Raw genomic sequence first — 13,894 nt, 5'->3', positions numbered from 1 at the left:
AGAAAACCTGGAAAGAGAAAAAGGCGACGTGTACCATGAATTACAAATGGACAGAACTTTCCAACTGTTGAAAGGAGGACCAACTGATTTTTGAAACATGGAACTAGCCTTCCGAACTATTGCTGTCAACTCAAAATAGTAGAGTTTGGAATTTTGATGATTTTTGGGTCCACTTATTCTTGTGAACAGACGTTCTCCAACATGAATGACACCAAATGCAAGCTAAGAAGTCAGCTTAATGATGTAAGTTTGGAATCCTGTTTAAAATTGAAGTCTTCCAACTACTCACCAAACATGAAACAACTCTGCGGAAATACAGTGTCAGAAGTCTCATTAAATTGTTTTTCTTTATTTCCTATAAGTACTTGAAGTTTTGCTTTTGTATTAAATGCATACATAACCATATTACGTTAAAAAATTGTATCTCAAACCCCCTTTTCTACCCATTGCAAGTCTTTGTGAATCTTGCTTTAAGAAGGTTGCCGATCCCTGCCATGACTGAATAAGATATTGTATTTACCCTAATCATCAGATATTCTCTTGCAGTGGCATTTAAATGGAAAACTTGTGCAACTGTTGTCTTAACTTTATATCACTAGTTGTATTTTTCATCTAATGTGTCTACCGAAATAATGATTAGATTATCACATAGTTCTCAGTATTCTCCTGATTATTACAAATCAATTATCAATAAACTGCATTAGAAAAATATCTACAGACATTAATTAGTTACCTGTGAATTAATAAATCTAATGGATGTCTTACTCCCAACATCACGGATGAATCTCGCAGATGTAGGGGCTGCATTAAATCTCAGCACAGCATCATGTTCATCTAGTGGAAAAAAACACTCATGATTTAGACAACTATCAGTACAGCCAGATCAAGTCAAATAATGTTTTCAAAGGTTCATCCGACTTAGAAGAAATTATGCCAAATAGATTTGTTTCCAAACAGAACACCAAAAAAAGAAAAAAAAGAAAAAGAAAACATACACATTTGCCACATGTGGCTCCTTTAAAGATTAAACTTGAATTATAATAATAAATGCACCTACCAATTTCTCGACCAAGGCCAGACCATCTCAGAGAACCTGCAGATGACACCACAGCACACCTCTTAAGTTTACCAAAAACATCCTTAAATGGTTTCGTTGGTAAGTAGGACTTCCAATCATCATGTTTATCTTTACCCACAGGAAATCCATCTGCCAGTGTGAGCATCTTAACAGGATATAGCTTACTTTTTAATTCACAAAGAAGTTCTTCTCTAGATAGTTTCACTGCCTTCTTTTTAAAATTAAACGTCACATTGTACTTGTTCATTGAAAGATAGTTGATCCAGACTTTCTTCAGCAGTGATGTAAGCAAGCTTGTAGACGTCTCCTCATTCCAGACTGGGAAACCCCTGTTGAAAGCTAATTTGTTTATCTTATTCACTTCTTTTGGAATGCGCTTATTATTCAAAGTGCTCCTGGAAGGTCTCTCAGTGACCTTTTTGTAGCTTACACTGGGCATTTGAGAAAAGTTACTTTGACTTCGCAATGAAATAATGTTTCGAGCCTTGTGAGCTGTAAATGTTCTTAACTTTTCTTGTACAGCTGGGTTAGGTTTTAAGGAGTAATCCAGAATTAAGATTACAAGACAAGCACCAATTACCCACAAAAACCTCTTCATAAAAAAAATCATGACCATTCTTTGCCGCATGAAGTTAAGATTGTGAAAATCCAGCTATTAAAAAAGGGAAAAAAACAGAAAAATTTGTAAGAAGTGGTTATCAGTTAATTTTATGAATGTATTTCAAACATCAAGCCATTTAGCCATGTTCATTTAGCCACCTTTCTTAATTCAGCTTTGCTTCCTTGACACAAAGTAGGAACCAACCCTGAACTGGGCACCTGTCTATCGTGGACATGCTCACATTCATTCAGGTGACATCAATTTGGAATTGACCTAGTAAAGTAGATCCAAGCAAATACACCGCTACAGAACACGCATTTCTGTGAAACCTAATTTAGAGATTAGAGCATATGGTTTAGACTTGACAACATAAGAAGATGCAGATAAATGAAAAAGCTGCTTGCTGACATTTATGTGCCTTACAACATTGAGTGTTGTTTTCCTGAATTGAGTGTTTGTTTCTGTAAGTATTTGGTTTAAATACAGTATTTACTGATATAAAAAATCAATTCTGATGCTCATTAAACTGTTACTATGACATATTTGACAGCAGTATTCCCTTTGCAATTGTTTTTTTTTTTTGCTTTTTTTATTTGCACAAGAGAGTTAAAGTGTTGATTTGATGTGCTGGTGTCTTTGAGATCCTTGAAACTTTCCACAGAAACACAAGGGACCAATGTAAAACTAAAGACAGAAACAACACGTGAAGGAATGAAATAATGGAGGTGGTAGATAATGTTATCAAGGTTCACATCAAACCTGGAAATTTTTTAAGCACTAATGGACCTGTAATAATCCCAATTAACAATACCATAAAACTAATGGAAACATTTAAGAGGAATTCTTTATTATACCTGTTTTAAAAAAAATAGATCACATAACAGAGGGAGAAAAATCATTTGTTATACATGCTGGTCTAGAAGATATTATTGCTAAAATGTATTGTTCTAAAGTCAGATTAAACAAGCCAAGAGACAGGTTTGAGTTGCCTAATCAGTCTTTTTGGACAGAAATCAGAGTACTCTATCCAACAAACCCTTCACTGAATTAATTCGAACTAACAGTTGGATGGCAGAGTACCAGAGTTTTTCCTAATGTCTTATTTTTTTCCCATTTTCTGCCACTTGAACAGAGAAAATTTCTTATCTCATAACTATGAGAAAGCCATATAATGAAGCGCATATAGAACATGAATACAGTACAGTATAATTACGTAAATCAAGGGGTAAATACATTTCTATAACTGCTTTAGTGTAAAAGGGCAAGTACATGCTTAGAGGTTAAAAAAACCACTACATAAGACATTTTATTCTTAAGACTGCATGTGTAGCAGAAAAGAGTAAACTCTTCATAAATAAATGGTCACACTATACAGGAGTGTTGCACAATATTGCATATGACTTGTTATACCAAAATACACATTAAAAGATACCATTACTGTTTTGCAATTTTCACAATATGGCATCATATGGTGTATTGTTCCCATCTTTTTTGCTTGCTGAACAACGGTCTTAAAAATGTATGCTACTGAGAGCAAAGACAAATGTAAAATTCCATCCATACAGGAGTGTAAAATAGATGAACAAAGAAGCACTAGTACTTAAGTTACTTTTCAAATTTTGCATTTACAGTAACTATTGGCACAATACTAATACCACTAAACTATGTGATAACATGACAAGCCATTATAGGACACATACACCTTGATTTTTCTAATGAGAGACATAAGTGTTAATATATTGGCAACATAAAATAGCATTTAAATGCCATGTTAGGACAGTTAGTTTCTTGGTTAAGTGAATTAATCTTTCCAGTCCAGCTAAAATAAGAGTTACCACTTCTCAGCTTAGGTCAAAACTTACAGATTCTTCAGAATACACTAAATTTTCATCAGCCAAGAGTTCTCATTGCCACAGCTAAACATCACTTGACAGTCACAGCAACACCCAACGCATGTCTTTTCTTGCATACACTCTCTACACCGGTTTTACTATGACAAGATATTTCACTCAGGATTTAGTTTCAACAGGTCTAAAGAATGATTGGCTTTGTTACATTCTTCATTCAAAACTTGTACATTTCTAAATGGTGTGAGCAAAGATCCTACCAGAACTGCAGAGGACCCCATGATCTTCAGGCTTTATGCAAAAATACATACATATAAATTTGAATACTATCCCTGAAATGGAAATGAATAGTATTAAAAAAGATGACTAATTCAACATAAAAGAATAATCTATATCTTTCTACAAATAGTTTCAAACAGATTTTTTTCCTACTCAGCAAAAATTGGTGAGATGATTAAAAAGATCATAGCAGGGTACTGAAGCCCTATTAAATATAACAGTGCTCAGTGTGCCAAATAGGAATCAGTTGAGTAAGTTATTTAACAACAGTGTGTAAATAAATAACTTGTGTATTCATTTTTTTTTTTTTTTATAAAGCTTGAGCATGGCAAACAAAGCTTAACAAGTCAACTTTTTGCAGCAAACATAAGTATGGCAGATAGTGAGCACATAACCAGCATCCTTTGAAGCATAATAAATGCCTGATGGTGTTATAATGTACATTTGCTTAACTGGACAATTCAGTATTTTATGGAACCCTTCTATGTTTTATTCCACAAATGTTATGGTGGACAGAATGTGTCTTCTCAAGGATGCTGGCTATGCACTAAGTGACTGGCAGCAAGCAAAGGACAATACATTTCAAAGGACACCATGCTCCTCCAGTTCTTCAGTTTATCATTTACAATTAGAAACAAATACCATTAACTGGTTTCTATTACGAGACTCCTTTATTCTTTGTAGTTTGTATATCTTTTAAATCATTTGGCTTTCCCTACTAATTGTACTACTTGTACTTGCCTATCTTTAACCACTGCAGTCCTATTGAGAAATTTCAATTATCATTTACGAAACTGAGCCACTGCACCTTGAGTGGCATAATTGGGAGGACTGGCCAAGGTAGTCTCTGACTCTGCTGAAGACCTACGTAATGGAGGCAAGAACATGGGTCTAAAACCCCAGCAATCAGGAAAGCACGGGTTGAACAAAGAGGTCTTCGATGCAATTTTAGCAGGATGGTCTTCAGATCTGACAGACTGGTAGTGGAAAACCACAAAGGGAACAGCTACAGCAATGGCTAAAGCAAACACCTGTGTATGAGTGGTCATGTAGAATACCTTTCAGATGAAAACTAGGAAATGGCTGGTCTTCAAGTTATGTCAGAGACCCACTTAATATAATTTAGGTCTACTCAGGGCCAGAAGTAATCTTAGCAGAACTGGGTGCAAAACAAAAAATGGCCCTGAACAGAGTACCAGTCTATTGAAGGCCCAATTCATTAAGAGAACATAAAGATTGGCATACTGCAAAAACATTCATTCTTTTCTTCTCTCTCTCTCACGCAAGATATACCAGTTGATTTGTTATCTATACCATGGATGTGATGTTTCTTGAAATGACAGGTTGTCTGAGGCTCAATTACTGCTACTGACAATTAAAAAAGAGCATTAGAAATGGACAGTCACTGATCATCAGTTTTCTGTTTAGATGTGGTGCGTCTTTGTTTATGATTTCACACCATAATTGTATTCCTAGCTTATAATGCACAACTAATATTGGAATGGAGGATTTGTTTTGCACCTATAGCTCACATTATATAGGCATTTACTGCTAGCTGATATTAACTAAAAATGTTACTGGCAAGCAAAATTTGTCACTAGCTGTGTATACGGATGCCACACTGGAGAATTACTTGATGTTAGGATCTGAGTGAAGCTCATACATATCACAATTAATTACTACTATGCATACCACTTTCATGCCGTAAAAGCTATCCTCATTTTTTTCTTATGGCAACATGACTAACCCTTTCTGGTCATAATTTAATAATAGCTATTCTGCATGCAGTACGCTTTATTTACTCAAACTGATATTCAGTATTTTACTGCATTGTGTTTTACTAAATATACAGTGGTGTGAAAAACTATTTGCCCCCTTCCTGATTTCTTATTCTTTTGCATGTTTGTCACACAAAATGTTTCTGATCATCAAACACATTTAACCATTAGTCAAATATAACACAAGTAAACACAAAATGCAGTTTTTAAATGATGGTTTTTATTATTTAGGGAGAAAAAAAATCCAAACCTACATGGCCCTGTGTGAAAAAGTAATTGCCCCCTTGTTAAAAAATAACCTAACTGTGGTGTATCACACCTGAGTTCAATTTCCGTAGCCACCCCCAGGCCTGATTACTGCCACACCTGTTTCAATCAAGAAATCACTTAAATAGGAGCTGCCTGACACAGAGAAGTAGACCAAAAGCACCTCAAAAGCTAGACATCATGCCAAGATCCAAAGAAATTCAGGAACAAATGAGAACAGAAGTAATTGAGATCTATCAGTCTGGTAAAGGTTATAAAGCCATTTCTAAAGCTTTGGGACTCCAGCGAACCACAGTGAGAGCCATTATCCACAAATGGCAAAAACATGGAACAGTGGTGAACCTTCCCAGGAGTGGCCGGGCCGACCAAAATTACCCCAAGAGCGCAGAGACGACTCATCCGAGAGGTCACAAAAGACCCCAGGACAACGTCTAAAGAACTGCAGGCCTCACTTGCCTCAATTAAGGTCAGTGTTCACGACTCCACCATAAGAAAGAGACTGGGCAAAAACGGCCTGCATGGCAGATGTCCAAGACGCAAACCACTGTTAAGCAAAAAGAACATTAGGGCTCGTCTCAATTTTGCTAAGAAACATCTCAATGATTGCCAAGACTTTTGGGAAAATACCTTGTGGACTGATGAGACAAAAGTTGAACTTTTTGGAAGGCAAATGTCCCGTTACATCTGGCGTAAAAGGAACACAGCATTTCAGAAAAAGACATCATACCAACAGTAAAATATGGTGGTGGTAGGGTGATGGTCTGGGGTTGTTTTGCTGCTTCAGGACCTGGAAGGCTTGCTGTGATAGATGGAACCATGAATTCTACTGTCTACCAAAAAATCCTGAAGGAGAATGTCCGGCCATCTGTTCGTCAACTCAAGCTGAAGCGATCTTGGGTGCTGCAACAGGACAATGACCCAAAACACACCAGCAAATCCACCTCTGAATGGCTGAAGAAAAACAAAATGAAGACTTTGGAGTGGCCTAGTCAAAGTCCTGACCTGAATCCAATTGAGATGCTATGGCATGACCTTAAAAAGGCGGTTCATGCTAGAAAACCCTCAAATAAAGCTGAATTACAACAATTTTGCAAAGATGAGTGGGCCAAAATTCCTCCAGAGCGCTGTAAAAGACTCACTGCAAGTTATCGCAAACGCTTGATTGCAGTTATTGCTGCTAAGGGTGGCCCAACCAGTTATTAGGTTCAGGGGGCAATTACTTTTTCACACAGGGCCATGTAGGTTTGGATTTTTTTTTCTCCCTAAATAATAAAAACCACCATTTACAAACTGCATTTTGTGTTTACTTGTGTTATATTTGACTAAGGGTTAAATGTGTTTGATGATCAGAAACATTTTGTGTGACAAACATGCAAAAGAATAAGAAATCAGGAAGGGGGCAAATAGTTTTTCACACCACTGTAAGCTTTCTCTTATCAGGTCTCAAAACATTACAATTCAGTGCATCAGGACCTTAAATGTTGCCGCAATTTCTGACATCTCCTAAGGACTACATGGCTTATGAATTACCAGTTACTCAGCTGTCTTCACCATGTCAAGATCTGCAAGATAACTTGCTCAACAACCCCAATTCAATCTGTTATCTTGCTCTACTTGAGTGCTTGATGGTTCTCAGCAACTAGTTATTCTGTATGTTCTCCTGCTGCCTGTGTGGAGGGTACTAAATGTCTTTCTTCCATTTTTTTCACTTCTCAGGCAAAAGAATTTTTTTTCTTTCACTCATTCATGTTTCTTAAAAGATTGTCAATATTTACAAAAATCTGCATTACACTTTTGAGTAGCATTTATTATTTTTCCATTTTGTGGAAACGGAGTGGTTCTCTTACTTCCTCTGGTACACACATAAAGCACAGTTCCTTGATAAATAGTCTGCTTGTGGCTTTATTGTTTCCTGCTTCTCTTTCTGTTATTAAATTGTTGCTCATGCAAGGTTTCCAAAGATGTATAAAAAAAGAAATACATTAGCTGATTATCCTGCAAGGCAGGCAACCAATTCAACTGACAGACCTGTTTCATCTTTGTTTCACTGAGACCTGCGCAACAGGTGCCCCCTGAAAAAACTGAAACATACTTGGCTATCTCATAATTGTGCTTTAATTCCAAAAACAAGGATTTTGGTGATCACCGGACAGCCGCATAGTGGCCCCTAATCATTCTGTTTCTTGCCCTCATTTCTTTTAGGACATCTTAAATTTCTATGACTTGAAAGACTAACTTAATTGAACAAACATGGCAAGGTTTTCCACCTCATTCCAATTATCTTGTTCAATGCATTATGTGTCAAAAGTATAATGTTGGAAAAGTAATACAGGCCATTGCTACAGACTACCCAAAAGGTAGGTACCATTAGGAAGGTGCAAATGTGCAATTGTTTAAATAGCAGGGATTTGAATGAAGGGGTCCTTGTTGATAAGAGACTTGTTTTCTAAACAACTGGAAGCTTCTGCACATAAAAAGGCAGGTTCTGATACTGTTGCTGTTAAAAGAACTTATCTTAAGGTTATAATAACTTTTAAGGAACACTGAAAAATCTGTTATACATGTTTAATTATTCCATCCATCCAGGGTTGCGCCCATTTCAGCAAGCAATCCCTGATCGGGGTGCCAGCTCATCACAATGTGAATACGAGCACACACATACACTAATGGTCCCAATTTAACATCACCAAATCTCCTAACTTGCATGCCTCTGAAAGGAAACCAGAGCATGCCAAGGAAACCCACCAGAAAAACATATAAACTCCAGGCAGGGCCATGACCCACTTACTGCAACAACTATGATATCTGACTACTTCTTTTTATTTTGGGTACTGTGTGACTTTCTGAACATGAATTTCCGAGTGCCTCCACCACGCTGTGTCACTCCATCAATTTCCTTTTGTTGTGTATGACACTGCTTAATCCACCACATAGCATGCTTTTCCTTGCCTCCACTTCAATGTACAGGATCTCCAGTTCACATTTGCTGAAAGTCTTCCTTTGTACATATGTTTTTGCCATTGTCTTTTAACAAAACACTGAACAGAAGTTGTTATTTATACTGATTTGTATACTGAAACAGGCAAAATTCTGACTTGAGTTGGGGTGGGGCTGTAGGTATGTGCATGTGTGTTATGTTGATTGGGATTTATAAAGGTAAAGGGCGTAGAATTTTGATTATAAACAGTTTTATGCATCTGAATTATTTTGTGCATATGCACATTTCTCATTTTGTTCATACGCCATGTTTTAATGTGAATTCTACACAAGGCATTATATATGAGGCCCCAGGGCTTTATCTTTAAGAGCAATGTTGAACACTGAAGAGTATGTCTTTAGTATAAAGACAGGCCTCCCGACGAGGAGGCCTGAATAGCCTCGAAAGCTTGCATATTGTAATCTTTTTTAGTTAGCCAATAAAAGGTGTCATTTTACTTAACTTCTCACTACATTCATAATAGCTAACACGGTACAACACCCTAGTATAAACACCAGAAAAAGAAAACACCACCTGAAAAATGCAACTGTTCTCACTTCTACAGATGTCTCACAGGATAAATACATAAAGCATACATCTTAGTCATCTAACCATCTGCTGCTTTTACTTTAGGCAACTCAAAAGTTAGCTTTCACTCAAGCTTGAGGTTTCATTTCAGATGACATTTGACAATACTACCTAAATTAATCAGAAATATAGATGCATGATATCAAAGAAAAAGTTTAAGTTCTAAATTAGAATGGTGATTTTTTTTCAAACATAGAAAAAGTAAAAAATGGTTTAATGTTGAAACATAAGCATTTTATGGAGAGGTGTCTGAACAGTCTTTCAAATAGGGCCGAATAAAAAAGTATATTAACAGAAAAGCAGCTCACATATATAGCTTTGTTGAAACTTTGCCTTTGGTAAAATATAATCCTCTTCAATATACATTATTCTTTAAAAACTCGCCATTTGGAAGTTAAAAATAAGGTTTCAAAATGCGATGAGACCTAAGGTTAACTATAAAAAATAAAGACGCCAAAAGAAGCAAAAAAATTAGGACAATAAAAGCATGAAAACATAATGTAACTCAAATATAATACTGCTCCTATTCAATAGATCGACTTTTAGAAACTATATCATATAAAGTTTAGTAATATCTGCCTGTGCTTCAGTGCTAAAGCTAGGCTAGCTTAAATATCTAGGTTTAAGAAAAGAAAGTGAACAATTATCAAAATCAGATATGTCACAAAGTTTTAAATACAAGGCCTAAGCATCAGCTTTACTAAATATTCCACTAGTAAGCATAGGACAAAAAAAGCACAACACAGAAAATAAACTGTTAAAAACAGAAACAATGTTATTACACTGTATGTAAATAAATTTCCTGAGAGTATAACATTAGTTTCTCACTTCAGAAGTCATGAGATTTAACTGACAGAAGGCAACCTCACCTGCTGTGCTCTGTTCTGCAAAGATGACCCTGATCATGGATGATCGATGTAAAAGCTTAATTACAGAGGCACAAATTTGCTTCTCTATCTATATACTGTACATCTGTGAACACACTTTTAAATCCACTGTGATAACTGCAGAATTATGATAAGCTGTCTCTCATCAATAATTCGAAGGCTACTGTGGATACATTCATAAGTGCAAAACGATATGTGCAAAAATCAGAACCAGCACTGAATTTGACACTATACACCAAAGGCGTACATTGACTCATTTATACTTTTACAGTTTCCTCAAAATGACAATGACAGACAGGACTGAAATGTGTGACTGTATTAGAGATGCTTCTCATAATGTCAACATTTGGTGAATATCAAAATGTGCTGTGATATTTCTAAGGATTTCATTGCTCAGCTGTCAGCATGTTCTGGGATGTTACTTCCATTGCTTTTACAGCTGGTGCTGGTTACAGATTTTGGAACCATGGATATATCAGATTGTTGTTTCAAAACCAATGACCTTATAATATAATTTTTAATACAGAAACTATATACTGTACATGTTCTGAAACTCCATCATTAGAATCTTGCCAATGAAGCACACCTGGGTTGTGCCACATACAATCAAATTTAAAGCCACAACTGATCTACAGCATATTACACATTCTTTCACATATTAACTAAGGCCTTTGTAATGTCTGCATATTCATGTAATCTGTTATTATAAGAGAAGTAAATAATTAGCACAAACAACGATTTGGCTCCACAGGTACAGTTCAATATAATTTTGTAAATGTTCTATGAATTTCTGACGGTAATAAAACAAATCCTTCCGATACCCTATACACCAAAATATTATTGAAAGATATAATAATAGATATAATAGAAACATTCTCTACATTAAACTGGAAAATACACAAAAAAGTTTAAAGTATCTTCTTGGATTATTTTATTATTATTCTGTATATTCAAGCAACAAAATCTGAGTTTGCACCTTAGCAAAATTCTAATGAAAATAATAATACTATATAGTGTTATTGATACAATGTTTGAAGGCTTCTAGTATTTGTCTTCTTGAGAAACAGCTTTTGAATATGCAGAAAATAATAATTAAAGAACATTTGACAGAGATAAGAGATTCTGAAGATCCTGATCAGGAAATGTATATTTATAAGAAATATACATTAGATAAACTGTAAAGTGTTTTTGGAGCACACGTCTTTGTTCACTCATAATGCAGATGCATTTGAGCATTTTCATAGCTCTCATGATATGAGCTAATTATGGCATTCTTTACATTTCCAAGAGCACACTGTTTATTTGTTGCTCCACAACCAAACATATGATAAATGAAGAACGCCACTTCATCATAAATGTGCTTGTTAATCTGTCATCTATGATTTAAAGAACAAAGTGAACTGCTATAATTCCATCACTAATGCTTACCAAAACACCACTGCTTTCAAGTACAATGCATAGATCAACCGCTCTTACATTCAGTTTAACTCTAAATGATGCATTTGAAGAAGATATTGCAATGAAAATAAAATTGATTGTGAAATGTTTCTGTATTGTTTTACTGTTGTTTAGTACTTTTTACATTCAGTAAAATTGAAATGCAACAGCAATATGTAAAAAACACAAAAACAATGAGCGGAATATGATGTGATATGGTGTGCCGTCCTTCAGATGGAATGTAAAACCAAGGTTCTGACTCTCTGTGGTCATGAAAGATCCCTGGCCACCTTTTGTAAAGAGTGGGGTACTTCCCAAAGTCCAGGCTAAACTGCCCACCATGGCCAAGTCATTCTGGCCAGTGTGTCTTAACTGACCATCTCTCTCACCACATCACCACTTAACAGGCAATGTGTAGTGGCACAAAAATGGCTGCCATCACATAATCCAGTTGGATGCTGCACATTAGTGGTGGTTGTAGTGGCTCCTCACTCACTAAAGTTCTTTGAGTAGTGAGAAAAGTGCTTTATAATGTAAAGAATTATTATTTTAACATGTCAAAACGTTTCCAGGGACAAGAGCACCACTAGGATGGTGCAGGGCAGAATAATATCTGATAATAAAAAAAATAAAGAGACAGAGAGAGAGTGCAACATTTCAGCAAAAGGTAGGCTATAAACCCTGCAATTCGTGTGCCAGAAACTGAAATTGTTCGAAAGTAAATAGCATGAAAAAGTGGTGGCCAGAAATGTGTGTTCTGCCCTTTTGTTTCTTTTCCTACGAATTCATCTATTTTGCACTTTTAAAAAATGTAACTTTGACATCTTTTTCATATGATGAAGGTTGTAGTGGGTATCCCTGCATGGGGGGGGGGGGGGGGGGAAGAAATTACAGTGTTGGCAGGTTTTAATAAAAAATAACCTTTGATTATTCAAATTAAAAATAAATAATTATTTGAATGTATTCGAAATTTGTATGCGCTTTTTCATACTTTATTATTATGGTAATGACCGCCCTGACGGCAACAACAAAAACAAACAGCAATAAAATAGAAAAAGAGAATAATCCTGGCAGTAGTCAGGTTCATGTTATTTAAATAAGAGTCATCAAAATCCTGAGCATCTGCGCTTCCGTCTTTTTTAGTCTAGTACTGACTGCTGGGTGTGAAAGTCCTTTCTTGGGACTTTAAGTCATAAAAGTAGCCACAAAAAGGAAATTAAATTCATACAAACCAACATTTAACTTTTTTTTTTTTTTTTAAACTCATGCAACTGCAGATTAGAAGTTGCTTAGGACGCCGTTGCATAGGTCCTGCTTGAAAAACTCAGCTGGAATCCTGCAGTGCAAACGTATTGTGATGCGTCTTGCTGCCAAATAGGCACAGGCAGAGCAGTTTTAGATCAGGAAGAATACCAGTTAGCTACTAAGGGTGTGAACAGCAAGCAAAGTAAAAGAGCAGATAAGAGGTAGGCAGCGTAATGGTGAGCTTGCTTTATTATTTTAAAGCGTCCAACAGACAATGGAGTACAGTTAACATCACAACATAAAGAATACAAAGCCAGTTGGCACCTGTGAACTCACCCAGAAAAATAGGAATGTCATAGTATCAAGTCGAGTCTGCACAGTAAGTATGTTGTTTTCTTCTTTACAGATGCAGCAATATTTAAATAAAGGTGGCTTGAATATTTTTAATTACAACTTTTTGTTTTAGGCATTATTTCCTCAAACCAGCAGTCACATAAGATGGAGACTAAGTGTGGAACAAGGCGTGTTGAGTGACAAGGCTCAAATTTTAGTGTTGTAATAAAATGATCTGAGCTTTAAAACTGAATGGGACAGAGTAAAATGCAAACTGAATACTTTTAGAGCAGAGCAGAAGCTTTTAGAAAAACTGCCCAAGTACACTTGTAGACCAAAGTGCAGAACAGTGGGACAGAAGAAAACACTACATTGTGAAAGGGGCTGGTTGTAAGTTTTACTTGTGAAAGTAAACAAGCTAATAATTGAAAATTCTGAAAAGGCTGATCGTGGAAGTGAAGTGTAAAAAACAGATCAATAAAATACTGTAGCTTTGCATGGTGCATCTGAAGTAGCATGGTGCCAAAATTAGTGCAGGTAAAACAAAAACTATTCTTAAACAATTGAATGTCATCTT

General features: G+C 35.9%; 1 protein-coding gene across 2 annotated transcripts in view; it reads right to left on the bottom strand.

The window, feature by feature from the left end:
- Positions 1 to 13,894, bottom strand: part of LOC114646528 (beta-galactoside alpha-2,6-sialyltransferase 1-like) — a 57,694-nt gene that overhangs the window by 19,404 nt on the left and 24,396 nt on the right. For both annotated transcript variants that reach the window (XM_028794754.2, XM_028794755.2), the window contains exons 2-3: positions 1,058 to 1,730; positions 734 to 834 (exon numbers count right to left, since the gene is read on the bottom strand). In XM_028794754.2, coding sequence (XP_028650587.1) covers positions 734 to 834; positions 1,058 to 1,706 — 750 coding nt within the window. In that variant the 5' untranslated portion in view covers positions 1,707 to 1,730. The remainder of the gene's footprint in view (positions 1 to 733; positions 835 to 1,057; positions 1,731 to 13,894) is intronic.

This window comes from Erpetoichthys calabaricus, chromosome 2 (assembly GCF_900747795.2).
Source record: "Erpetoichthys calabaricus chromosome 2, fErpCal1.3, whole genome shotgun sequence".
NCBI classification, from domain to species: domain Eukaryota; kingdom Metazoa; phylum Chordata; class Cladistia; order Polypteriformes; family Polypteridae; genus Erpetoichthys; species Erpetoichthys calabaricus.
Note: the sequence above shows the minus strand (reverse complement) of the source record. Positions and strands in the feature narration are given on the sequence as shown.